This window comes from Mus caroli, chromosome 14 (genome assembly GCF_900094665.2).
Source record: "Mus caroli chromosome 14, CAROLI_EIJ_v1.1, whole genome shotgun sequence".
NCBI lineage: Eukaryota > Metazoa > Chordata > Mammalia > Rodentia > Muridae > Mus > Mus caroli.
This window is the reverse complement of record NC_034583.1, coordinates 112,024,959-112,052,087: the sequence shown is the minus strand read 5'-3', so window position 1 is coordinate 112,052,087 and position 27,129 is coordinate 112,024,959. Positions and strand designations below refer to the sequence as shown.

At 45.5% G+C, this 27,129-nt stretch overlaps 1 protein-coding gene across 8 annotated transcripts in view; it reads left to right on the top strand.

Moving 5' to 3' along the window:
* The first annotated feature begins 10,916 nt into the window (after window positions 1-10,916).
* The window catches only part of Tmtc4 (transmembrane O-mannosyltransferase targeting cadherins 4), a 63,629-nt gene continuing 47,416 nt past the window's right edge, over window positions 10,917-27,129 (top strand). For 3 of the 8 annotated variants that reach the window (XM_021182605.2, XM_029468858.1, XM_029468857.1), the window contains exons 1-4: window positions 10,955-11,034; window positions 15,973-16,185; window positions 20,063-20,178; window positions 21,389-21,605. In XM_021182605.2, the coding sequence (XP_021038264.1) occupies window positions 16,027-16,185; window positions 20,063-20,178; window positions 21,389-21,605 (492 nt within the window). In that variant the 5' untranslated portion in view covers window positions 10,955-11,034; window positions 15,973-16,026. Of the gene's footprint in view, window positions 11,035-11,054; window positions 11,268-15,972; window positions 16,186-20,062; window positions 20,179-21,388; window positions 21,606-27,129 lie in introns of those variants that run through there. The other 5 variants (XM_029468860.1, XM_029468859.1, XM_021182603.2 and 2 more) reach the window with 4 other exon arrangements.

Sequence of the window (27,129 nt, the reverse complement as noted above, 5' to 3'; positions counted from 1 at the left end):
CCACCATCAGCAGGAGGCAGTGCCAGCTCTCCTAGTCTCATGCCCTTCGGACTGGCTTACCTGCACCTATGCCTCCAGAGACAGCTCCACTATGGTGCCCACTCAAGGTCTGGGGCCCACTTTCCCAAATGTTGCAGGCTGTGAGAGACTGAGCCAGTTATTCTGCTCTCACACCCTTGAAGCTGGTTCACCTATGTCTTTGCCATCAGGGGCAGCTCTACTCCATTATCTAAGTGAGGTGCAAAGTCCCACTTGGCCATTCTCAAGACCCCAGCCAGGGTCAGCTCTCCCAGTTACTACATGTGGCAAGGTAAAGAGGGGAAAGACATCACCCCTGCACCTCTATGCCTCAGGACAGATGAGTGGTGGGACCAGCTCTCCCACACTTTCACCCTTGTGGGCCGGCTCACCTGTACACCTCTTCTACCAAGTCCAGCTCTACTGTATTGCCCAGGAGAGGGGCAGGGCCAGTTCACCCACTCTCATGATCCTAGAACCAGTTCTCTAGAATGCAGCAGGTGGTGATAGAGAAGATGAGTGAAGATAACACGCACGCGCGCACAAGTGTGCGCGCGAATACCACCTCACAGCAAACAAGTGGCAAAGTCAGCTCTCCTAAGCTCTAGCCTTCAGGGCTGGATCACCTGTACACCCCTCCCCAACTCCTGCCACTGGGGTCAGCTCTGCTGTGCTGTCTAGGTGAGGTGCAGGGTCCTTCTTCCAAGAGTTGTAGCTAGTGAGGGCAAGGGTTAGCTTTCCCGAGCTCAGGACCCTGTGGTCAGCTTTCCTGACCACTAAAGGTGGTCACCGCTGAGGCCATGCCACCCTATAGCAGATGAGTGACAGTGTCAGCTCTCTCACTTTCATCTCCTAGAGGCTGGCTCACCCACACTCCAGCTGCCAGGGCCAGCTCTACTATGCTATCTGGGCAAAGCTCTCCTGAGTGCTGCCACCAATTGGGGACAGCTCTTTAGGGTCAGATTCAATGAGGGGGCGGGGCCAGCTAGGAACCGCCCCTGGACATCCACGTGGTCCCTGGCAGCTGCCCTTACCAGGGACATCCCCATGTTCTCTGGTTGTAACATGAGTCACAGATATTGACATCGATCCCTGCCACTGTGTAGTCATGGACTCAGTCATGGCGCTCAGGAGCAACTCAGGCTGGGACCTCACCACGGCCTCAGGTAGTGGGGTTGTGCACTTATAGCAGGATACTCTTCTCCACCCTCAAGTCTCCAGTTCCATCTCTCTTCATAATGCTTAAGTTGTTCCACTTTTCTTTCTCTCCCATCTGGCCAACGCATACTTGCACATTGTGGTGGCTACCACTGCAGGTGGCCATGCAGCTGGCAGGTACCTGGGTGACATCCTACATCCGTGCTACGTGGTGTGGCAGCAAGCTGGCGTCTATGGCCCGCCTGTGCCAGAAACTGGAGGGCAGGTCTGTGGGTGGCATGACAGTCTACAGGTCTCTGTCTGTCTCTGCCAGGCACTGGAGGGCAGGTCTGTGGGTGACATACCAGTCCACAGGTCTCTGTCTGTCCTCCTCCTGGGCTGCATTGCCTGGATTTGATTTGATTTTTATGAGTTCTAGGTATAAGGCAACTTTGGCCACTAAGCCAGGCGTCAGGGTTGTGCCTTACATTTCAATAAACATTAACATATTTTTGACATTTTAAAATAAAATTCCTCTTGGTCTGTCTTCTCCAGGTGTTACCTAGCAAGGACATTGACTGTTTCTTACCAAGTGCTTCTCCCAGTAGAACCTAAAAAACCCACCAGTCATCCAGCTGTCCTACCCTATGAGGTTGGGGAACAGAACACTGTATTGTGCTAAGAGGACTGGTTCACACTAACTCTTTTCCCTCTTAACTGTGATTGGCTGAGGGTGGTCATGTGATCAAGCACCATTCCAGATAATTTCTAAACAAGGCTTTTCTGCCCTCTAAGTATAAACCATCACACACACAAAAAAAGACTCATTCTTGTTTTGAGACGTATCATTATAGGTGAGATGCCAGCGACTGAATCAACCTATACTATCCCAAGTTTGGCCAAAACACCAGACCTTGAGGCAGTCAGCCTATCCTTAAGAAGCACATAGTAAAACCCTTCGTGCTTGCGCCCATTCCAGCGGCAGTTTTATGTTGGTTGTTATGGAAGCTGTCTTCTTTGATCCACATCTTTCTTTTTTGAAGGGGGAGGGGTTGAGACAGGGTTTCTCTGTATAGCCCTGGCTGTCCTGGAACTCACTTTGTAGAACAGGCTGGCCTAGAACTCAGAAATCCGCCTGCCTCTGCCTCCCAAGTGCTGGGATTAAAGGCTCCACCAACGCAAGACGATCCACATCTTTCTGGCCAGCTTTCCTACTCTTGTCAGGAAGTAATGACTGTTAACTCTCTTCCCTCCCTCCTGGGGTCCACTTTGAGTCCTTATGTTGACACCTACCCTACTTCCAGTGATGGTTTTAGGAGCTGGGACTTAGAGGAGAGAAGGTGACTGGGTCATGAAGGTGCAGCCTTTATGACCTAAATGAGTAGTCAGAGAAAGATCCTTTGGCCTTTCTACCGCATGAAGACACAGCAAAAAGTCACCATCTATCAGTCAGTAAATAGGCCCTCAACAGATATCAATTCTGCTAGGATTATTATTATTATTACTATTATTATACATTATAATTAAACCTCTCAGTCTCCAGAATTGGGAAAATAAACTTCTCCTATTCACAAGGCACCGAGTTTGTGGAGTTTATTTTAGAGGTCAGTGTGGACTATGACATTCTGATCTATAGTCCTCAAACCATGCTCTTGTTTTCTTTTGATCCTAACAGGCCTATTAAACTGTGTCAGGCCAGAAATAACCTATTCATGAACTAATGTTTCTCCTTATTAACTAGTTTGCCATTCTATACTCTCTTTGAAAGTCCCTGCTCTTAAATTCCATGGTCATAAGTTGTCTTAGGCCCAGTTTTCAATGAATTATTTATTACCTTTGTTGCTAAAATTTCTCCCCTTAAGGAAACAATGTAAAAAATACAGAGACCCCCAAGGCTAAGTGCAATTAAGATAGAATTGCATACTCGGGCATGGGCCCCATGACCCTTCTTTGCCCACTCCTTCCAGGATGGCAACAACAAACCTAGCTATGATCTTTGGTAAGGAAGCCCTGCTGGATTCCTGAAGATGACAACAGTTTGTCTTAGACTGTAAACGTTAGAGGCTAGTCCTGAACAACAACTTTCTATTGTGGAATCTTTTCTCAACCAATCTCAAAAAATGTTAGCTTCATTGACAGTAAAAGATTAACCTTGCACACTTCAAAGAGAGGTTTGACCTTTTCTCTGTTCTGGAAGATAACCTCTAAACCTCTGAATTTTGCTGTCTGATAAGCATGTATTTGTTTAGTTGGGTCAGACAAGATCATACTAACAGTGTAATTGATGGTAGAGGCCTCAGCTTTTATCACGTTGGCCTCTGTTGGCTAGCTTGAGCTGTCAATCTTGTCTGTGTGACTAACTCTTTATACCATTCTTGGCACCCAGGCTTGGCGAGCTCCCTAAGCCTGTTGAAAATCATTTTATGGCTCTTGCCATGCTCTTGCTGGGAGAATCAAGTATTGTCTACATAAGTAGTCAAGATGGTGGCAGCTGAAAAATCTCTGCTTGGTGTCTCCCCATCCCCCACCCTATGCACCATGTTCCCTGTGGATTTTAATCTGCATCTTCAGCTCTAATAGACTGCATCTAGGAATAAGAGCTATGTTCACTTTAGTGGGCACTTCTAGCAGGTCATCAAGCCTGGGGTAGTCTTGGGAGTGGCCAAGCATATTCCCTTGGGGTTCTGGATTAAATGTCCTATCTAAGAGGCCCTCACAGAGTTAAGCTCACACAGCTGCAGTTTCTTTTGTCTGCTCTCAGATCTGTAACAGCAGTCCATATTTCTCTCCTAAGATCCAAGAGTTACCTCGCTCCTTGTTTGTCTCCTGTATGTCTCATGGGATCTTCAAACTGCCAAACTGACAAGTTGTCTGTGTCCCCCAGGTTTCTTCTTCCTTCTCTATTCTTTGTCTTCTACTCTTTAATCAGTTGAAAACCTGTTACTTCCCTGAGGGTAAGAATTCTTTCAGCTCTGAAACCCAAGCATCCAGCAGAGGGACTCACAAATATCTAGCTTTCAGTACAGAAAGGCTCTGTACATAAATAATTAGTCTTCCATGTAAGTAAATTTCACTTCAAATTGACAAGAGCATAGCTATTTTTTGAATTTAAAATTCTTTTTAAAATAAGAATTTTAGGTTTAAAATTTTAAAATAAAAGGTGAGTCATATTAAATGTGTGTGTGTGTGTGTGTGTGTGTGTGTGTGTGTGTGTATAAGCCAGAGGCCGATATTGGGTGTCTCTCTCCACTTTAGTGTTTGAAACATGCTCACTTAACCCGGAGCTTGCTCCTTTGGCTACACTGGTTAACTAGAAAGCCCCAGGGGTCTTGTGTCTCCTACCCATTCCCCAACCTCACCTTGATCCCACAGGTATCTGTGGGAGTTTAGACAAGTGACTTAAGGACATCAGCCTCAGACTTCTGGTCTGTGAGAGGACTCACCGTGGTAGCCAGCTCACTGTACTGTTTTGAAGACTTCTTAATGGATTTGTGTGAAGTATATGTGAAGACAGGTAGACCTAAGTAAAAAGCTTCAATGAGGCCACTGCTCTCATAACTCACCTCTACTGTTTCCCTTCTCAGTGGATCTTTAGCTTGTGACTCAATTTTTTTATTAAGCCCTCTAACTCACCTTCATTCTTTTTAGTTAAAATGGCAGATACATAGTTTCCAGTGTTCTAGTTTGTTTCTCTGTTGCTGTGACAAAATACTAAGCAAAAAAAAAAAAAAAAAAAAAAAAATTGAAGGGAGAAAAGGTTTCTTTGGCTTACAGTTTACAGTCTGTCTTAGTTGCTGTTTTATTGCTGTGAAGAGACACTATGGTTAAAGCAACTCTTACAAAAGACAGCATTTAACTGAGGGCCTGCTTACAGTTTCAGAGGTGTAGTCCATTACCATCATGCCAGGGAGCAGACATGGTGTTTGAAAAGTAGCGAAGAGTTCTACATCCTGATCTGAGAGGGAGGGAGGGAAGGAGGGAGGGAAGAAGGAAGGGAGGGAGGGAGGGAGAATGAGAGAGAGAGAAGGAGAGAAGACTAGGCTTGGTGTAGGCTTTCAAAGCCTACCCCCAGGAACATACTTCCTCCAAAAGGGCCAAACCTTCTAAAAAAAAAGTGCCACTCCCTGATGAGGAAGCATTCAAATATATGAGTCTATGGGATCCATCCTTGTTCAAACCACCAAACAGTCCAGTATCAAAAGAAGCCAGGAGGACCTCAAAGCTGAAAACAGGAGGCAGAAAGGCTCTGAGCTTATAGAACCTTATTCTGCTTCCAGTTCACTCTCTCTGTTTCATGCTTGCCTTTGAAGATCTGAGTTCTCACTCTCCTACTGCCATGTCTGCCTGCCATGTTGAGCTCTCACCCCTCTGGAACCATAAGAGAAAATGAGCTATTCCTTCTGAGAGTTGCCTTGGTTATGGTATTTTATCACAGTAACAGAGAAGTGACTACTACAGGAGAACAGTCAGCTCACCACTCAAGGGCATGTTTTATCATGGCGGGGAAGCCATAGCAATGACTGGCTCATATCTCAGCAAACTGAGAAACGGAGAACAGAGAATCCTGGACTCATCTGGCTTTCTCTCCTCTCCCATTTTATTCCGTTTGAGATCCCAGTACATAGGATGATACACACTCAGGGTGGATCTCTTCAGTTACCACTGCAAACACTTTCAAAGATATGCCTAGAAGTGTCTCTCAGAGGTGATTCCAAATCTAGTGAGAGTGACATGAAGATTGACTATCACCCAAGGCAATCTAATGTCGGGCTTTTCATTATACTGTAATCACCAGCTCTTAGAATCTTCTACCTCGTCTGTATATATTTACTTGTGTATGGTCTGCTGGGTCCTGGATGCCACCCTGCTCTTCTGAACCATGAATGAGAAGATTCACAAGCCCAAACTGAGACCGTGCTCATTTTCAAGGATGGCCCGTCCTGGCTACTCACCTTCTATGATTCTGCTCAGATAACCAACAGAAAAAATAGGGCAAGAGGAGGGGAACGAAGATAAAATGTATGTCAGAGGTACTCTGATACGTACAATGTTCCTTGCCTGGTACAAATAAGATTTTCTGTCACATTTATCTTAGTCAAAGTTTATTCATCGAAACAGAAGTAAAGCTACTTGAGTTAGCTTAAGAACAAGTAAAAATGCTTTGGAAGGAAATGGGGGTGTTAGAGCTTTAATATGATTTGAGTTGAGACAGTTTGGAATTTGTTTACTATGTGGTCATGGTGTTGGGAGTCAAGGGCTTTAAGAGATAAAAGGTTCACTAAGGGATTGGGCTAATTCCTGCAGGAATAGAATAATTACTCTTAGGAGTGGGTTGCCAAAAGGAGACTGACTCTTCTTGACTTTTAGATACCTCCCTGGTCTCTGGAACAAAGTCTTCCTAAATTTTCCAGCAAATATTCTGCTTATTTGAGAAAAACAAATCTACCACCTCATCTTTATTTCATCTCACTCTAATGAGTCTGATGGTTAATCTCTGTAATCTCTGAAAAGATGGCTTGATCAACTCTTTCCCCATGGGAAATTTCAGGGACCATCTACTGGTTAAAGTGCCTAGTTTCTAATTATAACATTCCTGATGCTTCAATTTAGAAGCTTCCAACCTTTCCAGCCCATTTTCTGTATGTGTCTGTGCTGTCCTACATTCTCTAAACACAGAGCTTTCTTTTGTCTGAAAAAAACAAAACAAAACAAAACAAAAACAAACCACAGAGCTTTTGTCTGTGCCAGGTGTTTTGTTTTGTTTTTTTGTTTTTTGTTTGTTTGTTTGTTTTTTGTTTGTTTGGGGGTTTTTTGGTATGTTTAGCTTTGGCTACAATGTTGACCCTACCAGTCTCTCCAGTTAGATCACTTACCTCTGACTGCATTTGTTTCTGGTCACAGGACTGAACTGCATCCTCCTGCCCACTTGCAGCATGGCTGGCTTACTCCAATGGAATGGGAATGTATGTCACTTCCAGGCACTTCCCATCTTCTCCACATAGTGTGTAGAAACTGGAAAGCCACAGCTTGAAGGCAAAGACTGGAACCACAGCATGGGTAGAAGGCCCTGAGTTCATTAGTGACTGTGTGGAGCATGCTACACATCTATGACATGAAAGAAAGGGTATTTTTTGCTGGACGAAGTTCCCAAGTACATGGTTCATAACAATATTTAGCTTTCTTTAAAAAGCACTTCTGAGACTGCTCCATTTTATGGCACTTTTAGACAATGACCCCTCTGTCATCTGCACTTCCTTTCTAGCAGTTTCTAGTACTTTCTAGGTACTCACCATTTAATTGTTTAGCCTTATGAGTACAAGTTTGCGTGTTTTGTCTCTCTTTCTGGAATGTACATGTTTGAGAACAGGTGTGGAGATCTCTTGCCACTCTTTAATCTTTGCTAGGTGGACTTTAAGGGTGGGTGCTGCTACCCACTATACACTCTTAAGTGGAACTTTTGTCGAGTGAGCTAGGGTGAAAAGCAAGAAGGGAACTTGTGAGACTGGAGAGGTGGTTAAGAGCCTGTGTTACATTTGCAGTGGAAACAAATGTCCAGAACTCCAGCTCCAGGAGATCTGATACCCTCTTTAGGGCTCTGTGGGTACCTGCACCTACACAGTTATAAATAATCTTGGTTTTGGTTTTGGTTTGTTTGGTTTTGTTTTTAAGTCAAAGAGGCTCCGAGTTCCTTATCTTCTCCTTTGGGTCAAGGGGATCTCATCAAGAGTCATTAAGACTTTAAAAATGATGTGTTTATAAAAAGATAAACAGAGAGGGGGTTATGTTCTATGCTGGGGATAGGGGGTAGGGGTGATATATTGGGGGGGGATGTCTCAACGGACCCATGCTGAGGCTTCCCTTCCCCCTGAGGGACGGGCCACATGACAGTATAGTATAGAGCTTATTCAGGGCATGGGGAGGAGAGTTAAGAGGGTAGTAGAGGCTGGCCATGGCCATGAGCACGTGGAGAGAGGGGAAAGGGAAGAGAATGGGGAAAGGGGGAGCAAGAACAAGAGAGAAGCAAGAGATCAAGAGAGGGAGGAGGGGGCAAGCATCCCTTTTTATAGTGGGCCCGTCTTACCTGGCTGTTGCCAGGTAACTGTGAGGGTGAATGCTAACAACAAAAAAAAAAAAAAAAAAAAAAAAAAACCAAAAGACAAAAACCCTAGTCACACTAACTGAATCCACCTAAAATGTAAACATTTCAGAGCTCAACAACATGTTAAATGCCAAACACTATAACCACTCTCTAAACTATAACCAAATCAGCTTTGGTCTAAAATGTCCTAAAACTCAAAATTGATAACCACTCCCCAAGCTATAAACAAATCAGCTTCAGTCCAAGATGTAAAAATTGATGATTTATAAGGTTTTAGAGTATTTTAAATTCTCTATTAAGCATTAATTTCAAATCTAATGTTTTACTTAACTTGTACATGTAGTAGTCTGGAGGGTATGGCCTATGGGGCTGAAAGGCACTTGGCAATTAGGATGTCTACATAAATTTGTCTTTCAAATATGTTTGGTTTATTCACACAAACATTCCTCATAATACCATGCTAATATAATATCATGCTTAGACATATCATGGAGCAGGGAACAGTTGTTTGGGCAGAAACACCATGTGCAGGGACGGATCCACAGGGAAATCTTCTCATTGGCTTGATCTTCATCCTCCATGAAGTCCTTCAGCTGTGGCAGGCTAGGGATGGCACTGAAGGAGATCCTAGGAGGTCCTTGTGAACATAGGCCAGGAACCATCACAGGTGGGCCTGTGTGGGCCCAGTGCCAGAAGTTCAACGGTCACTGAGGCCAGGGCCATACACAGTCTCAAGTCTTCTTGCTGATGGGAATCCACACAGAGGTTAGGGAAGCCTTGTCTCTGGAGCAGGGCAGTTTGATCCTAGAGACCACGTCCAGTCTTTCAATTTATGTATTATTTCATTAGATGGTAGATTTGTGCTATCAGGGTTCACAGCTTGTGGCTAGTGGACCAACATAGGAAGTGACTACCTTGGGGAGTATTTCATTAGCATAGTAAAACCTGTCCTGGACTTGGCTTGTATTCAAGCTGCCTGATGGCCAGCCTGGAGCTTGTAATTGTGGCCTGGCTCCTATCAGAGCTGCCTGGTGGCCAATTTCTTTGTTTGTTTTGTTTTTGAGACAGGGTTTCTCTGTATAGCCCTGGCTGTCCTGGAACTCACTTTGTAGATCAGGCTGGCCTCGAACTCCAAAATCCGCCTGCCTCTTGGTGGGCAATTTCGATCTCACATGCATTGCATTATTGCAAGTCACACAAAATTGTTACTAAGTTATACAGTTTCTTTAAACTTATATTCCTAACAATCAGTCAGTTGGAGAAGGAGGCATATAATGGTAGAGGCACTTATAAATCGGGACCTTGACCATTCATTAGATGCCAGGACTAAAGCTGACTTTGGTTTGTGATACTCTGGGTGTCACAGACCACCAGAAGGAAGGCAGAGAAAGCATGATGGATGTCTTACCATTTGAGATGTGGTGGCATATACAAGGGGAGAAGCTAAGTGGGGAACTAGATAAATAGGTTTGAACTCCGAGAAAGCAAGGAAAGGAAGTGTAAATCTCAAATGTATTGATTGGAGTGTTGGCAGCAGATTAAATCATACAGGGAAATTTGTGGAGTAGGAGAAAAGGATGAGACCTTTAAAACTCTTAGTGATCATTCAGTGCAGGCAAGCCCGTCAAATAGACCTGGGGGGTGGGGGTGGGGGAACAGGAGAGAGGAAAGGCAATAGGCATAAAGAAGAGGGCATTTTAAGGAGGAAGAAATCGTGAGATGAGGTAGCATTGGGAAGCAAAATGTCCTCTGGCCTTAGTAAGGGCAGAAGACAGCAGAGGTGACTGGCAAACGCAGTTTCCCTGAATGAAAGCCAAGTGAAAGAAGTTGGAAACAGCTGGGGTTGGGGGTGGAGGTGAGGGTGGGGGCGGGGAGAAGCACTCTGCTTCAGCGGTGAAGGGCAGCGAAAGGCAGGGTGACACACAGAGCAGAGGAAAGCTTGGAAGTCACTTGGTGCCGAGAATGCGGACTCCACTCCAAAGAGGGAGACAGATCAGGGACTGACGCTTTGAGGAGGGTAGCAGAAGGAAGGGTTGGAGGTCATTGAGGTTTGAGATCTGTAAGTCTGGTAGTGGAAAGTACAAAGGTTTTTTTCTCTTGAAGGTGGCAGCACAAATAAGTACTGGGAATGGAAACTGAGTGGGTGACCTTCCCATCAGGAGGGAGGTGTAGCATCTAGTGGTCGTGACTGTATATCACTGCTCCTAAGAGGAGGCGCAGTCCTGAGGTTGCTGGGCCTTAGGAGGAGGAAGTCACTTCCCGTTTCAAAGGGAGAAAGTGGGGACATTTCTTCAACTCCAGACAGAAAGAAGCGTGGAGTTGAGATTTTTTGCAGGGATTCCACAGCCCTCGGCGGAACGCGCGAGACAAGCCAGGAATAGGCTTAGAACGCGCGGATCCACAGGGAGCCGTGGCCAGGCCCGGGAACCACCGCTGCTGCTCCGCGTCCCAGCTGCGCTTTCACTTCCCGGCGAAGCCTGTCTGCCCCTGCTCCTCCTTCGCGGCGAGCGCTCTGTTCCGACGTCACTCCGACACGGACCAATGAGCGGAAGAGGAGAGCGTGAGTGATGGAAAGGGCAACCGATGGTCGCGCGGCGGGAGGCGGGACTAGGCGGGAGCGGGCAGCCGCGAGTGGGAAGCGGCGCGGCGGGGGGCGGGACGCGGCGGGGTGGGAGTAGGAGTGGGAGGGCGGCCCCTCCCCTGGCGGCGGCGGGCTGGGGAGCCGCCGGAGTTTAAGCACGCGGGAGGGGAGATGAGATCGCAGCTTGTGCTCCTTGCAGGTAACGCGCGGGGCGGCCCGCTGAGGGCCGAGCGCAGCTTCAGGGCGCTCGGAGTTGGGCGCGGGTTCCCGGGCTCTCAGCTGAGCCGCCAGCCCTGTGCTGGGGCCCGGGGGCGGCGCCCGAGCTCTGCACCTCTACTAGAGTTAGCTCCGACACTCGAGCTGCCTCCCGCGGACGCCGCCCCGGGCGGTCTGCGCCTGGGTAGAAGCCGCACCCCGGACAAAGAGCGCGCGGTAAGGGTGCGCGCCCCGAGCTCAGGCTCCGGCACTGCCCTGCTACGGCCGAGGTCGCCGAGCCAGACCCTTGCCTGCTACTGTCTGACCCAGCCGTGCAACAGCTTTGTAGCCCGGGAGTCCACCGGGTGCAGCGGCCACCTGGCCGCGGGGTCCCCGCGCCTGGTCGCCAGCTGGCCAAGGCACGGGCGACGGCTGGACACAGCCGGGTAGCTTGGCCGCCCGCCCAGGGTTACACGGAGAGTCACCCAGCAGAGCCAGGAGTGCCAGTTACTCTACGCTCAGCTGTAGAGCAAAGCTGGTACCACTGGCCTGGGAGCCTGGAGCGGCTGCCAGGAGTTGGGGGAGCCGAGCAGGTGGTGCAGCAACCGCCTCACCTCCTGCGAACTCCACGGGGAGTCTGGGTTGTTGATGTTGTGACTGTGGGCTGTTTGTGTTTTCTTTCTTTTTATAACTACACACAAAAGAAAGGAGGAGTTAGAGGACAGATATCTCCACTGAATCATCCACACTTTGCTCTCTCCCCGTGAACAGATGGATGGGGAGAATTATAGTAAGGATTGACTGGAACCATTTTTGCCCCCTGTACCTGCATCCCCCAAAAGCTGTGCACTATAGGTGGAACTGGGGCAGAGTGAGGTATGCTTGCCCACCTGGGTGGGAAAATGGTTACATGCTAGCAAAGTGGAAACTTTCTGAGGCAGAAATTCTGAATGAGAAACCTCAGATGGGCAGCCACTTCTTGAATTAGGAAGATGGATCACAACAGGATTCACCTTACTCTGCTTTTGGCCCATCACTACAGAGGATGACTGGCTCCTTTGCCTCTAGCACAATGTGTGCTAGCTCTCTCTGCATCGTGTCAGAATACGGGTGGTCAGAAACTATCACATTATTTAACCTGATTTCTAGAGGCAAGGTTGCCCTCCATCCTGAAGGGCAACTGGCCCTGGATGCATCGCCCTTAATGTAAAGGACAAGAGGCTTTCCATGCCTGTGGAAGAGTCTCCAGTTAGGTGGCTGCAGCCGTTTCCCCCAGGGTGAATCAATTAGGTTGGGTCACTCAGCCTCATTGCAGCCAGGGCTGTTGTGTCCATTGTTACAGCTCAGTGCCATTTAGCCTCTGGGGAGATATCGTTTGAGGTCTTTTTGACCTTTTGATTATTGACAGATGAATATATTTTAACCCCCTATAAAACTGAGGCTTAATATTAGGAGTTTGAGTACTGGGGATGGAGACTACTGGTTTGTTCCACATTGAACCTCTCTAAGGAGCCAGTTCAGAGAGTTCAGGAGCCACCAGAACACAAGCTTTGTTACTGTGACTGTCTCTTCAGACTACTAGTAATAGGTTCAGTGTAGATGGGTCATTGCTGGAACTGGAGCCACTGTGAACATCCTGTTTAGCACCTCCTTACAGTGAGCTACCATCCAGGCTGTGGCTGAGGAGCCATGGCTCCCAGTCAGGGTATAACCTGGAGAAGACCATTAAGACGTGTTGCTTAATGAGTTGATGTCAAATTGATGAGTGAGAAACAAAGAAACATAGTAATGTTCTTTCCTATACCCTGACAGGGATATGAAGATCTCTGCCACCTTGTGGGGCATGTTTTCATCTACCCACGCACCAGGCCTCATTTGTAGAACAAGGGTCAGGGAATCAGGGTTATTTGTGTGGTGTGAAGTTTGTATAGGATGCAAAGTCTCCTCGCCTGGGAAGTCGTATGCTGTAGATCTGCCCAAAAGAAGGGTTCCCCTTTCTTGGGTACACCTGGTGGGCAGTGCTGGATGTTAAGGCAGCACCATGAGCGTTAAGGCAGGTGATCAGGAACTGTGAATTGGTCAAAACAGTAGAGACTAACTGCTTGTATTGCCTCACTCAGTCCTTACCACAGCCTAAAGACTGTTCCTTAGGGAAACAATGTAGCTCAAGGAAATGTAGCCACTGTTCCTTAGGGAAACAATGTAGCTCAAGGAAATGTAGCCACTGTTCCTTAGGGAAACAATGTAGCTCAAGGAAATGTAGCCACCAGTTCATGTGCATCTGTCTCCAGAATCATTGCTATGGACTGCTGGAGTGGATTCTGAGAACATCACATGGCTTTCTAATGCATTATGACTTTTTTGCATTTTCTGATAAAAGGCATGTTCTGGACTGTTCGGCTATATGTGCAAAGACAAGCCTATTAAACAAATGGGAGCATTTGAATATTTTCACTGCAACAAAGCAGCAAAGGCACTGGACTAAGGGGAAGTCCCCTGACAGAGCAGAGATGCTTCCATGAGATGGCAAGAGCCAGTGAAGACTGGGCATAAGGGTGGAGGATAGAATGCCTGCACCGTAGTGTTCTATGGTTTTGGTCCCCACAGGGGAAAGAGATCAATTTGACATCAACTCATTAATTCAGTTGATATCCCGGAAATGAGAACCTGGTCCACCAGGGCACCACAGATGTTGGGGATCCACAGTCCATCCTACATAGATGTGTGTTGTCGCTTAAATACCAAAATGATTGGCTTGGGCTGTGAATGAGTAGTCAGGAGAGGACAGTGGCTAATTTAGGAACACAGATTACTTCATCAATCAGTAATCATACAGCTATTTGAACTTCCTAACAAACTGATTACATATTCAAATGTTTACGGCTCAGCCTGAGAATATCAGAACTAGTTATATGGCCTTTTGTAGATCCCATGTACTCTGTTATACATTTAAAATTGGCATAAACCATTTGTTTTCCTGAATATTAATTTTCCAAATCAAAGAATACATTTAGACCTTTGCTTTTTAAAGTCATGGTGTCTTTCTAAAATTTGAAGTAGCAGGAGTAATTTTTTTGCTAGAATGTAAAATAGCAATCAAGGTGTTTGTGATGACCTGCCTACAGTTAGAATTTAAACAGTGGTTTACATTTTTCAGTGGAAAGAAGAAAGCTAGAGAAAGTAGGTGGATTATTCCCCCAGCACTTGCTAAGAGCAGGCCTTACATCAGGCAGTGATGCTCAGGGGACAAGCAGAAGAAGAGTCGAAGGCTTTTGTGTCTGTATTGTAAATGGACTCTGCCTCTGGAAAGGATCAGTGCTGCCATTGAAAGGTGTTCCCTGCTGCCTGTCACCCTGTAAAAGATGACTATCCAGACAAAAGCTCTTTAAAAAAAAAAAAAAGTCTGCGGCCTGAGATTCCTATTTGGTTGACTTGTTGATTTATGTATTTACTTGAAGATCTGGAACCAAATATACTCAGGCTGCATCCCAGTCAAGGGACTGGGATTTTCTTTCACTGGTATGAAAGATGAATGGAGGCTGTCTTCTTATAGGGAGGACCAGAGCTTTTACAGCAAAAGCTAGTACTAAAGGAGATATTCCAAAGACTGTTCAACCTCACAGAAAGTATAGTGATAGCCAGCCTCCTCCAAACATCCATTAAACCCCAGGGACTCAGTTCAGAAAATGTCTCCATCACATTGACCTATAGGCAAGCTGTAGGGGCACTTTCTTGATTAATGATTGATGTGGGAGGGCCCAGACCACTGGGCAGTGCCACCCCTGGGCATATGAGCCTGGGCTCTGTAGGAAAGCAGGCTGAGCAAGCCAGTAAGCAGCATTCCTCTGCAGCTGGGTTCCTGCTTTGAGACCTTTCCACAACTTCCTTTAGTGGCAGACCTGTAAGCCAAATAACACTTCCCTGCCCCACCCAAATCCAGTAGGTAGTCTCCTTTTCATCTGATAACGAGGAAGCAGTTTCAAAGAGTGTAACTCTCCAAATTTATACAGATTGGAACTGAGCAACCTCACCAGAAGAAAGAACACGTGGAGGGTGTGGTGGGTGTGGTGGGAGTAGGGACAGGTAACTGATTTGCAGATAATTTTGTGTTTTGAGTCTTGGAATTGGCCCAGGCTGTTATGCAACTCTGACAGCTAGAAAGGTCTTACATTTTGCTTTGTTCCACAGGAAATAGAGACTCTTACAAAACCACACAGCTAATAAATGACAAGGCTATGGTAGAACTTTGTCCATTTGAAGGTTCTGAAGAAGTACATATTCCTAACTTGACTCTTTGTGCAGAATTACCCTCCCCTGCCCCCTACTTTCGGGACAGTTCATTTCTTTTTGGGGCCTTCCAAAGAAATCAGTTCCTCTATCTCTATGCAAACCCCAGCTCAATCAATCATTGTCATGTGCTCTAGCCCTATGAGTCCCCTCTCTTAAGATTCAGCTAGCTGGCATATGCACTTGGGTTGCACACACAGACTGTAAGGTCTGTTAGAGTCATGTTTCATACAGTACACTCTCGCTCCCGGCACCACAGTGTGCCAACAATGAATAGTTACTGATTTTTCTGGATCAGTGAAGCTGTTTCTTACTTTTTCAAAGCTTTGTAAATTGGCTCTGAGAATTAAAAAATGACTTGCTTTATGGGGTTGGTGAATACATGATTCTGTTAAGTTAGAATTCCCAGAAGGAAAAATCAGAAAGTCAAGTGCTTCACATTCCACTGGTCACGGTAAGGTCTGAAAGTCTGCTTGAGTTCCAGGTCACTTCTCTGCCTTCTAAATTTTGAAAGCCGCAACCTAACACACATATTTGAGACCATTGTATAAAGTCACAGCGTGCCTATTGATCTAGCTCTTGGCTTGCTTTAGGTAATGAGGTCCACTGCAGAATCGTACTTACGGATATTTACGTGATGTTGTTTCCCTTGCAGATTTCTAACCAGCGTAATGCTGGAGCAGGTGGCTGTCAGCCTGCAGATTTCAAGATGGTTGAGCTGGATGCTGACTTGGATCACATCGTCCCATCTGTCCTTCCCCCTTTCTGGGCTAAGTTAGTAGTGGGATTTATTTCCCTTCTGTGTTTTGCAAGGAGCTATGATGGCGATTTTGTCTTTGATGACTCTGAAGCTATTGTTAACAATAAGGTTTGTGTCTTAATCCTCTAGGAAACTTAAGCATGCCCAGTTTCCTTCTGTCTCGGTAGTCATCCAAGTGGGTGTTAATTCTGTGTCATGCCTGGGTTGACTGTTAGTCTGGGTCTAATGAGCTATAGGTTTCCCATTTTATTTTATGTATGATCTCCTAACTGCATTGCCTCAGATCTGCAGCACCTGCCTGTGCTCAGGAGACCCCATGCACACCTCTGCTAAGACTGCAAGTCTGGGGCTATTGCAGAGCATTGTGGATTGAGTGCTTCAGGTTTTATGAAACTTTGCAGAACTATGAGAGGGAAGAGAGACTCATGCATTTGCTCTAGTGATGGATGGATCTAATCACCCATTGCAAGATGTGTGGTCTGTAGCAGGCAGCAGCTGGCTACGACTCTGTCCTTCACTGTGTGAGCACAGTGTGTTGACAGCTGTTGGAAGAAAGTGTTCCGCTGCTGAGGGATACAGCATTCCTGCTCATTCATATGTGGACACTCAATATGAAATTTTGCTGACCTTGCAAAATCCTAGTCGGTCTTGTTACAGCTATATGAGGCCAGGAAAATAGCCATCTTTTTTATTGTAAAATGGGAAGGAAAAGATTCAAATAAGCCACAAGACAACGAGAATAAGAAACTTGGAGGGAGGCAGAACTAGTGCTCAGAAGTGGCACGAGGTACCATCTTTCTGATGGTCAGTTATTCAGCACACGGGTTATGTTGCTTATCTATGGCCAGAGCTTGAAGGAATGCACCTGCCTGTCTCTCTGGGGCAAACCATTGAAGGTACTTTTGCAGTGCCATTGCTTCATGCTCATAAGAAGTGAAAGTCCATCAAGATGGCTCAGCAGGGTAAGGCATCTGCCACCAAGCCTAATGACCTGAGTTTAGTCCCTGGGATTCATATTGTGGAAGGAGAAAACACTGCACATGCCTCCCCCCATGCATGGTATGTCTTTTTGTGTGTATGTGAGCATGCACACAGACAAAAGTTAATAAAGGCTATACATTTGATAGATGGATAGATAGGTTTTTTTTTTTAAGCTACTAATGTCACCAAATTAGAAAAAGTCTTTCTCACACAGAAAATGTCAAAGAAAACTCCATATGGAAAAACTGTATGTTTTAAAGTTGGAGAAAACCATGTTTGACTTGCAGGTGTTTTGTTTGTAGCATGATATTGTAATTACATTTTTTTGAGCCAGGGTCTCATTACGTTGCTCTGGCTGACCTGGAACTTGCTGTGTTGTCCAGACTGGCTACAAACTCACAAAGATCCATCTGCCACTGCCCCTCTGCCCCTCTGCCCCTCTGCCCCTCTGCCCCTCTGCCCCTCTGCCCCTCTGCCCCTCTGCCCCTCTGCCCCTCTGCCTCTTGATCGCTGGAGTTAAAGGCATCCATCACCATGCCTGGATCCTCACTTTTAAGACATGTTTTCCACTTGTGATTTTCTTCCCTTTTGTTCACCTGCCACCTATAACAGGTGACTCCTTTGCAGTTCTTTCTTAACTGTGTTTCTGAAAAGAAGCATGTAGCCTTGAAAAACTGCTATGCTGATGGCTTGCTAGCCACAATAAGGATTTTCCTTTATTTTCCAATAAGAATTCACCTTTACCTTTTAAGTTCTGTCATTTGTTACCTGGGTACATAAAGACTTAATTCGGAACCTGTGTTGAGAAATTCTGTTGAGCTGGGAGCATGGACACATGGGCTCTGGTGTGTGGAGAGTTCTAGTGCTTGCTCTTGTCCTTCCATGTGAGAGGAAGTGGCCAGGCATCTTGTGTTTCTGCCACGTATGGTTTGAGCAGTATTTTCTGGAATGTCATCTTTTGCTCCCTGTATTAACTTTTTAGCCCCACTTTTTTTTTTTTCCTTCCCTGTTTGAATGGAATGCACAGCTCCACTCTTGAGGCTGTCTTCATGATATAAGCAGGTGGTTCCAGGGTCTGGGGGTGTTGGATACTGTTGCTAGGTGCTTCCTTGTGCTGAGTTGCTATTTCTTGCTCCCTAAGATGATCTCTGAATGGTGTTAGGAGGAATTTGCAATCTAATGTTCCCATAAATCATGAGAAAAGAAAAGACCTTTCTCTCACACACTGTGCTTCATGTAGACTCTGCCTGATTAAATATTTAGAGCTTCTTTGGTGTTCATTTTCTGTTCAGGGGGAGGCTAGGATGCTACTCCAACCACCTCAACTCGGGAGGCACTTTCCTTGCAGAACACAAAGGCCTGGACGTCCACTGTTGTTGCTGAGTTAGCAGATGGATTCTGCGATCTTTGTAAAACATCCAGCTGGCTCCTTGGGTAGATGATCTAGTTTTTTAAGGCCACTGAAGCTGGTAGAAGTGAAAGTCACAGTGAGAATCAAGTGATCAACTTTGCATCTGTTTCTCCTCTTGAGTTAGCAAGCAGCTCATTCTGTAGCAAGTGCTAAAGTCTAAATTGTAATTGTAATGCAGATATTTATTTTTCAAGGCCATCTGTCATTTAATCACCTCTTATTTGGGAACATTTTTTAAAAGGGTCTTTGTGTGTGTGTGTGTGTGTGTGTGTGTGTGTGTGTGTATGCATGCGTGAATGCATGCATACAAGTGCATGATAGGGGTGGGAGAGGCTACTGAATCTCCTGGAGCTCCAGTTGCAAGTGGTTGTGACCCTAAGGTGGATGCTGGGAACCAAACTCACTGGGAGAGCAGCATGCATTTTTTAACCCACTTAGCCATTTCTTCAGTGTTTAAGCATCCATCTGTGCGTAAAAGACCATTCTTAAAAGGCTGATAATAGTGTAGTTTCTCCTCTTAGGTACACCTACCTGCTGGAGTCAGAATTCATGCTGGGAACTCAAGTCCCCTGAAAGAGCAGATCATGCTTAAACTGCTGGGTCATCTCCCTCATTTAACTTTTATAGCATTTAGTTTCATATTTTAAATGTAAGGAAAAATGAATTTAGGCGTGTTTGGTATAAATTTAAATTATCTCAGCAGAAAGATGGTTTTGTTTAATATTTAGTAATTTTATATTTTAAAATTGCATAGAAAGTTTCCCCCTAGCTTCATAATCTGCTTAACTCCTGATCAAAAGTAGAAATCTTAAAAATAATATTTGCCCATACTTGTTTAAATTGGGTATTGTTTTGATACCTTATGTTATTTAATTGGCTATGAAAGGATAGTTGTGACCTTACATAGCTGAGTGGTCTGTTTATTCAGCATGTTTTGTTTTGTTTTGTTAGGTTGGTTGGTTTTTGGTTTTGAGGTGTTTTGTTTTGTTTTTAGTTTTTTGAGTCAGGGTCTCTCTGTGTATTCTGTGTAACCTTGGTTGTCCTGGAACTTGCTCTATAGACTAAACTGGTCTTCAGCTCATAGAAATCCACCTATCTCTACCTCCTGAGTGCTGAGCCTAGTGATCAAGATACTTAAACCATAGCTGTGAGTAACCAGTTACCAGGGGATATGGGGAGAGATAAGAGATGTTCCAGCATCCACAGAAATGGATTGAGATCCACTCAGGATGTTAGAGGGTTGAAGATGACGGTCCAGGGCAGCCTTGCCTATGCAAGAGGGGCAGCGGCATGGCATCAGGCAGATGGACACAGTGGCTCTGACGGTTAGGAGAACATCAGATTTGACACAGGAAGGTAGGAAGCTGTTAAAGGGCTGTAACTAACTAGATAGGATAAAAAAATATGAAGATAGAGTGGTCCTTCTGAAAAGCCTGGGCATATCCTACAGAAGAGATGTTGGGGGTTGGGCCTAGTGCTAGCAGAAAGGACCAAGGGTGTAGAGTTGACATTTGGGGAGCTTTCAAAGCTATGGTGCAAAACTAGGGGAAGATCATGACTCCTTGCCCAGAATGTCCCATTGTGTTCCTGCAGGACCTCCAGTCAGACACACCCCTTGGGGACCTGTGGCATCATGACTTCTGGGGCAGTAAACTGAGCAGTAACACCAGCCACAAGTCCTACCGGCCACTTACTGTCCTGACTTTCAGGTAAGGTATAACAATAGGAACAGGTTCATCATTTGAGGTTTCCACCTGACATTATATGTGGGTCAGGTACATTGTTTGAGGTTTCCCCATGACGTCATATGTGGTAGTGCTGGTGGTGGGGGAGGGTCCAGCATTAGTTCTTACATAGGTGGAGTATGTATGTATTCTAAGATGTCTGTGCTCATGTTAAGTCTTAGGAAGTGTGCCACAGGGAGTCTGAAAGGTTCTGTCTCAGGAATCTCTATTTCAGCTACACAAACTAAAACTGAAATTATGTAGAGGCTAGCCTGGCCCCTGGGCAGGGATGAGGCTTGCACACCAGCAAAATACCTGTCTCTCTGGGTCTCAGATAGCCCACCCTTTACTGTTTGGTTAGCAAAGCACCAAGGAAATATATGATACATACCAAAGCAACACAGGCATCCAATAAAACTATTGCTTTTTTTTTCCCATGACGAAGGTAAGCTCTGAATCTTCATATCATTACCAATTCAATATGTAGTGAATATGAAGTTTAAAGATTACTTCTCTAAGCCTCATTAACCAGAGCTACTGGTCACGTGACAGAGCTCTTATACCTATTTCTGGGACACATTTAAATACTTGTGTATTGATCTAACAGAGAAACAATTAGAACCACTAGCAACTGAGAAGTAGAAGGAAGAATCACAGTCGTGGCAGGAAGGTGTGCTGTGAGAGAAGGCTGGGGATACATGTTATTCAAGCATTTTGTTGTGTGAGGTGTGGATTATAAGAAACAACCTTGAGGAAAATGTGATTTTTTTTTTTAAGATTTATTTATTTATTTCATATATGTGAGAACACTGTCTCTGTCTGCAGACATACCAGAAGAGGGCATTGGATCCCCATTAGAGATGGTTGTGAGCTATCATGTGGTTGCTGGGAATTGAACTCAGGACCTCTGGAAGAGCAGTCAGTGCTCTTAACCACTGGCCATGTCTCTGACCCAGAGGAAAATGTGATTTAACTTGTCCTTGGAGAGTAATCCCTTTGGGGCCCTGAAAACATCATCTAGCTGCCCTTTTGACTTTGGACTCTATCGGTGCCCTTTTCTCCTGCTCTCCTCATGGCTCACTGTGTTCAGTTTCTTCAGGTTTCTTGGCTGGGCAGGCATTGTTACCTTGGTCATGTCCCATGTCTGTTGTGTATGCTTCGTGCATCCACTGTGAACAATCCCCATTTGTTGCAGGATTAACTACTACCTGTCCGGAGGCTTTCATCCTGTGGGTTTCCATGTGGTCAACATCCTCCTCCATGGCAGCATCTCCATCCTCATGCTGGATGTCTTCTCAGTACTGTTTGGTGGCCTACAGTACACCGGTAAAGGCCAGAGGGTACACCTGGCCCCCAGGGCTTCCCTGCTGGCCACGTTGCTATTTGCTGTCCATCCAGTGCACACCGAGTGTGTAAGTATCGCCCACACGTGACAGTCTGCATGCGCATAAGAAGATATCTCTGTGCTGTCTGGTTTTCTGAAATAGGCTCAGCTCATTATGTGTTCTTCTTGTTTGCAGAGTTAGAATAAACACCACACTGTCTTCAGGAAATACAATGCTCTCCCTGTCAGACATTAGAAACAATGGATTTTAGGTCAGAGATAGCTTTATGAATAAATAATAGCTGCCATACTGGTAGACTTTCTCCTCAGAGTGTTCTGGCATCTTGGGTGGCACTGTCTGTGTGATAACACCAGCTTAACGGGTAAACATGCTGATGTTGCCTGACTTTGTATCCTAAAGGCCAGCAGCTAAGAATTCTTCCTCGGTGCAGAGACTACTGTAGTTTTTATTTATTTTATTCATTTTTAGAGAGAGACAGGATCTTACATGTAGGCCCTAGCTGGCCTAAAACTCCCTATGTAGACCATACTAGACTCTAAATCACAGAGATCCATCTGCTTTACCTCCCAAGTGCTGAGAATAAAAGCATGCACTTCCATATCTGGCCAGGGGCAGTTTTTCTGTAATAACTGACTTTATGATTTACAAAAATCTTCTCCATATAATAGCATAAAAGCACTATGACATCAGATAGTCTGGCACTACTTGATAGGAAGTAAGTATCTCAAGCAGGTAAAGAAAAGAGAGTGTAGCATACTTCATGGCCCATGTAGGCACAAACTGCTCTTGAAGTCTCTGTCCCTTCTTCCTCCTCCCTCCCTCCCTGGATATCGTCCCCAAACAGACTTGGCCAGCTGATCGATAGCAATGATAGGAGCCCTACTTGCTGTCCGGTGGCCATGTCTCTGTGCCTTGGACACAAAGGAGAATATACTCTAGACATAGACTGTTGAGTTTTAACTGGGCATTTTCCAGGCTGTCAGAAAACCCCCATGTACATATTTGAACCCTTCCAAAATGTGAGGCAGCATGCGGCTGAAGTAGGAGATTGGATTTGGTCATTCTGGTCCCATGAAGCACTGGATTGGAAGGCTCCATGTGCTGTTTTTATTACTGTGAACTTTGACCTTTAATAGACATTTAAATTACTACAGTCAGTTGATTGTCCTGGTGAGGGTCTTAAAATCAATTATAAACTGTTAACCAGAATTCTTGCTTCTGGCTGTCTGATAGAATACCATGGAGTTTTTACTGTTACCTTCTGTACGCAAGGCTATGGGGATCATGCTGGAGGAGTTCACGTAAAACCCTTTGTCTCTCATTTTGTGCACAAGTGTGACCAAGTTACCGTTGGCTTCAGCCTCACTTTTCAGGGCTAAGTGTTTGTTGCATCTCAGATACAGTGTTGCATCAGACACAAACAGGGCTTTCTGGGAAAATCCTGACTGCTTGCTTCTTGTCTACTTGGGCACAATCATAAAACCAAAGTAAAATATTACATTGGCCAAAGATATCCCAAAATTCTAATTCTTAGGTATTAAAAAATTGATTTGTGAATAGATTTCAAGACCTGGGTATGCTTCAAGTGTGTGTATGCACAAGACACACATAAACATTGCAGTTAAATGCAGCTTACCTGCTAATCTTAAAAGGCCGTATTTTAGATCTTTAAAGGGAATTGAGGGGAATGGAGAGATAACTAAGCTAGTAAATACTTGCTGTGCAAGCATGGGGACCTGAGTTTGATCACCAGCACCTGCATAGAATTCCTGGCATAGGGGCATGTGCCTGAATCCCAATGATAGGGAGGCAGAGACAGACTGTCCGTAGGGTTTCCAGCCAGCTACTCTAGTCTCATTATCTAGTTCTAGGCACATGAGAGACTCTATCTCAGTAATGCCCAAGGTTAGCCTCTGGCTTCCACATGCACAAATATATGTGCATGAACACACACACACACACACACACACACACACATACACACACACCACAGAAAGAGAGGAAGAAAGATGGGAGGCGGGGGGTATCTGTAGGGAGAAAGCAGTATTTGAAAATTCTATTCATCTCTCTGCCATTCCATGACAGCTGTTTAAACTTGGATTTCAGGGAATAAGGAATAATTAAAAATTAGCATTCACACCGACATACTTTGTATGTTTACCTTTCATTATTTTGACACACTATCCAATTTCCTCTTATCGCCTTTCCCCTGTTATCTCCCACTCTACATTCTTAATGCCACCTTTAAACATGTGCACAGAGCAAGACACCTGGAGCTTATCTTCAGGTGGCAGGGGGATGCCGCACAGGTATCCTGCCAGGATGGGAGAGACAGCCCTTTCCTGGCTGTGGTGTGGCCATGGTGGTCTCAACCTGCTTGTAGCTCCCTGTGGCATAGGGATAGAGCAGATTGCAGTAGATACGTGTCTGTGTATATGTGTTAAGAGGGTGGCATAGCAGCATGTGCCCTACCAGTTTTAATGGCATGCATTTCTTTGTAATTAATATTAATGTGTTTTGTACCCCCTACTCCCTGAATTAACACTGAAGGTATTTTTGCCAGGTGTAAATAAGCACTTACATTTTCTCTTTGTTACTATTGGGTTTTTGTTGTTGTTGTTTTTGTTTTTGTGAAACAGAGTATCATGTAGCCGTGGCTGGCCTTGAATGCCTGATCCTCTTGCCTCAACCTCCTAAGAGCTAGAATTATAGAGATGTGTCACCCAACATTTCCAAGCCATCCAGTGGACTTGAGATACAGGGTCCTGACCAAAGCCCAAGATGGTGGAATTAGACACCTTTCAGTCTGATCCCCTTCTGGCTCTGATTGGTAGGGAAATCATTACAGACAGATTGATTTGTTCCTCAGCTGATAGAAATCAAATTCCACCCCTACACCTGGTATGTCACCCCAGATCATTTTGAATTGTTAGTAGACACGTGAAGCATCTGGCAGGGTACTGGTGCCCAAGTGAGGAGAGACATGAGCAGATATTGCTTGTTGTCGAAATCTTCAATCCTGATTTGGGGTTTCTACCTTACCTTTGACCATTCAGTTCCTGGATAAAAGGCATGCAACTTGTATTATATTCAATAATCCTTAAACAGCACAAGAGTTGGGCAGATATCTACCCTCTATGCTATTAGAATCTACTACTTGTAGATAACCCCCAGTTATTACTTACCTCTTACTTTGTTTCATCTGGGCTGTTCTTAACTCCAATTGGCTAGCTCGTAGGGCTATGTTTTCTTGACTCACCTAACACATGCTGGTTTCTCATTTCTCCTCTCATGCTCCCCGCTCCTCAGCCTGAGAACCTTAAACCCCTCCCATGTCTCTTCTATCCACATATTGGCTGTTGGCATCTTTATTCACCAATAAGAAATAACTTGGGGGCAAGGTCACATAGCTTACTTGGGTCTACATGCAGACTCTCTTATCTCTGGAGCTCTTAGGGGGTCACACTTAGCATTACATTACACAGCAGAAGACCAAACCTCAACGTTGCTTAGGTCTTGATCTAGTTTGACTCAGCCATCAGGATGAGATACACCCAGGGCCTCCTTGAGGATATGAGTAGCATTGCACTCCAAGTGTGGCAAAGGTGACAAGTTCCATGTGTTCTAGTATCAAAAGCTCAGGCTTCTTAAAGATGTCTACCCACCCATCTACTGAATCCAGATGTCTTGCCAGGGAGGGGGCAAGATACGGTCTTTGCATTCCAGGCTGGTCTCAGATTCACTTGTAGCTTTTAGGTGAGGATGGCTTTGAACTCTTGTCTTCCTGTCTTTGCCTTTCAAGTTCTAGGATTATAGGCATGCTCCATCCATCATACCTAGCTTTGAACACCTAGATCTCAACACCTAAGGAATTAGTAGAGAAGCCCTCACCCACCTCCTTTTTTGTCCCCAGATTCTTATTTCTTGTCCCCAACTCAGATGCCACCTGTTTGAACTGAGGGAGCGTGCACTGGTTTTCTCCCCCAGAAAAGACTGACAAGATGTTTGATGTAATCTGAAAGAAAAGTACAGCTGTTGGAGAGGAATTTACATGACAATACTTAATTTGCAAATATTTTAAAAAGGAAGGGAGGAAGGAAGGAAGGAAGGAAGGAAGGAAGGAAGGAAGGAAGGAAGGAAGGAAGGAAGGAAGGAAAAGTAAAAGCCTTGTCTTCCTTATGTCCATTCTCCACTGATTGGACATGGCCTGTTCTTGGATAGCCTTTCACATTTTATGCTGTGAGCTCTCTTTAATTACTTGACAAATATTAACTGAAATGCTAAATGCTTCTTTACTTTAAAACACTTGATAGATCTATCTTTTGTTTGTTCTTATGTCAGGTAGTATAATCTTCATCACTTACAGACTTGATAACAGTTTCATAGTTTACCAAAACAGAGATGAAAGATGGCTCAGCTGTTAGACACTAAGCCCATAGCCAGGACAATTGTGCTTTTACCAAAAGGAGAGCTTTCCTTTAGAAGATAAGCTTATTTGCTTAAACTTTGTTTCATGGCAACACTTTGTACCTTAACCACCCTGATGGAAGGGGCTTCAACAACCTGGGCTTTCTGGCTTTGTCCTCACTGTTCTTATACAATCTATTCCTTCCCTTCAGTCACTTCAAGAAACCCTAGTTCCCCTGTCCTTCCTCCTCTTAGCTTGTTGCTCTGTGGCTCCTTGGTCAGTGACTCTGCATTGGCTTTAGTTGCTTCAATTCTGAGAGGGTTTGGGGTCTGGTCTATCCTAAGCCACAGCTCTCAAAAGCTCTTCTCCCTGTATCCTGGCTGTTGGCCTACAAAGCCTGGATGTTCCAATCACTTCCTTATTTGCCACCTTGTCACAGAAGCAGCACACCGCCACCCTCCCCCGCCATGAGCATCAATGACCTTGGTCCTTTCTCCCACACTAGGTCCACGGTCCTTCCTCCCTCCCATGAGAAACAGTGTCCTTGGTCCTACCACCACCACCCCCCATAAGCATCAGTGTCTTTGCCTCCCTCCATGAGCGACAGTATCCTTGGTTCTTTCCCCCTCCATGAGCATCAATGACCTTGGTCCTTTCTCCCACACTAGGTCCACGGTCCTTCCTCCCTCCCATGAGAAACAGTGTCCTTGGTCCTACCACCACCACCCCCCATAAGCATCAGTGTCTTTGCCTCCCTCCATGAGCGACAGTATCCTTGGTTCTTTCCCCCTCCATGAGCATCAATGACCTTGGTCCTTTCTCCCACACAAGGTTCATGGTCCTCCCCCTGCCCCGCCATGAGTAACAGTATCCTTGGTTCCCCGCCCCCCATGAGCATCAGTGTCCTTCCCTCCCTCCATGAGCAACAGTATCCTTGGTTCTTCCTCCCCTCCCCCAACCCATGAGCATCGATGACCCACACAAGGTCCATGGTCCTTCCTCCCTCCTATGAGCAACAGTGTCCTTGGTCCTTTCCCCCTCAAGCCCCCATGAGCATCAGTATCCTTGCATCCCTCCATGAGCAACAGAATCCTTGGTTCCCCCACCCCCCTATGAGTGTCAATGTCCTTGGTTCTTTTTCTCCCCCCATTGGCAGCAGTATCCTTGGTTCTCCCCCCCCCC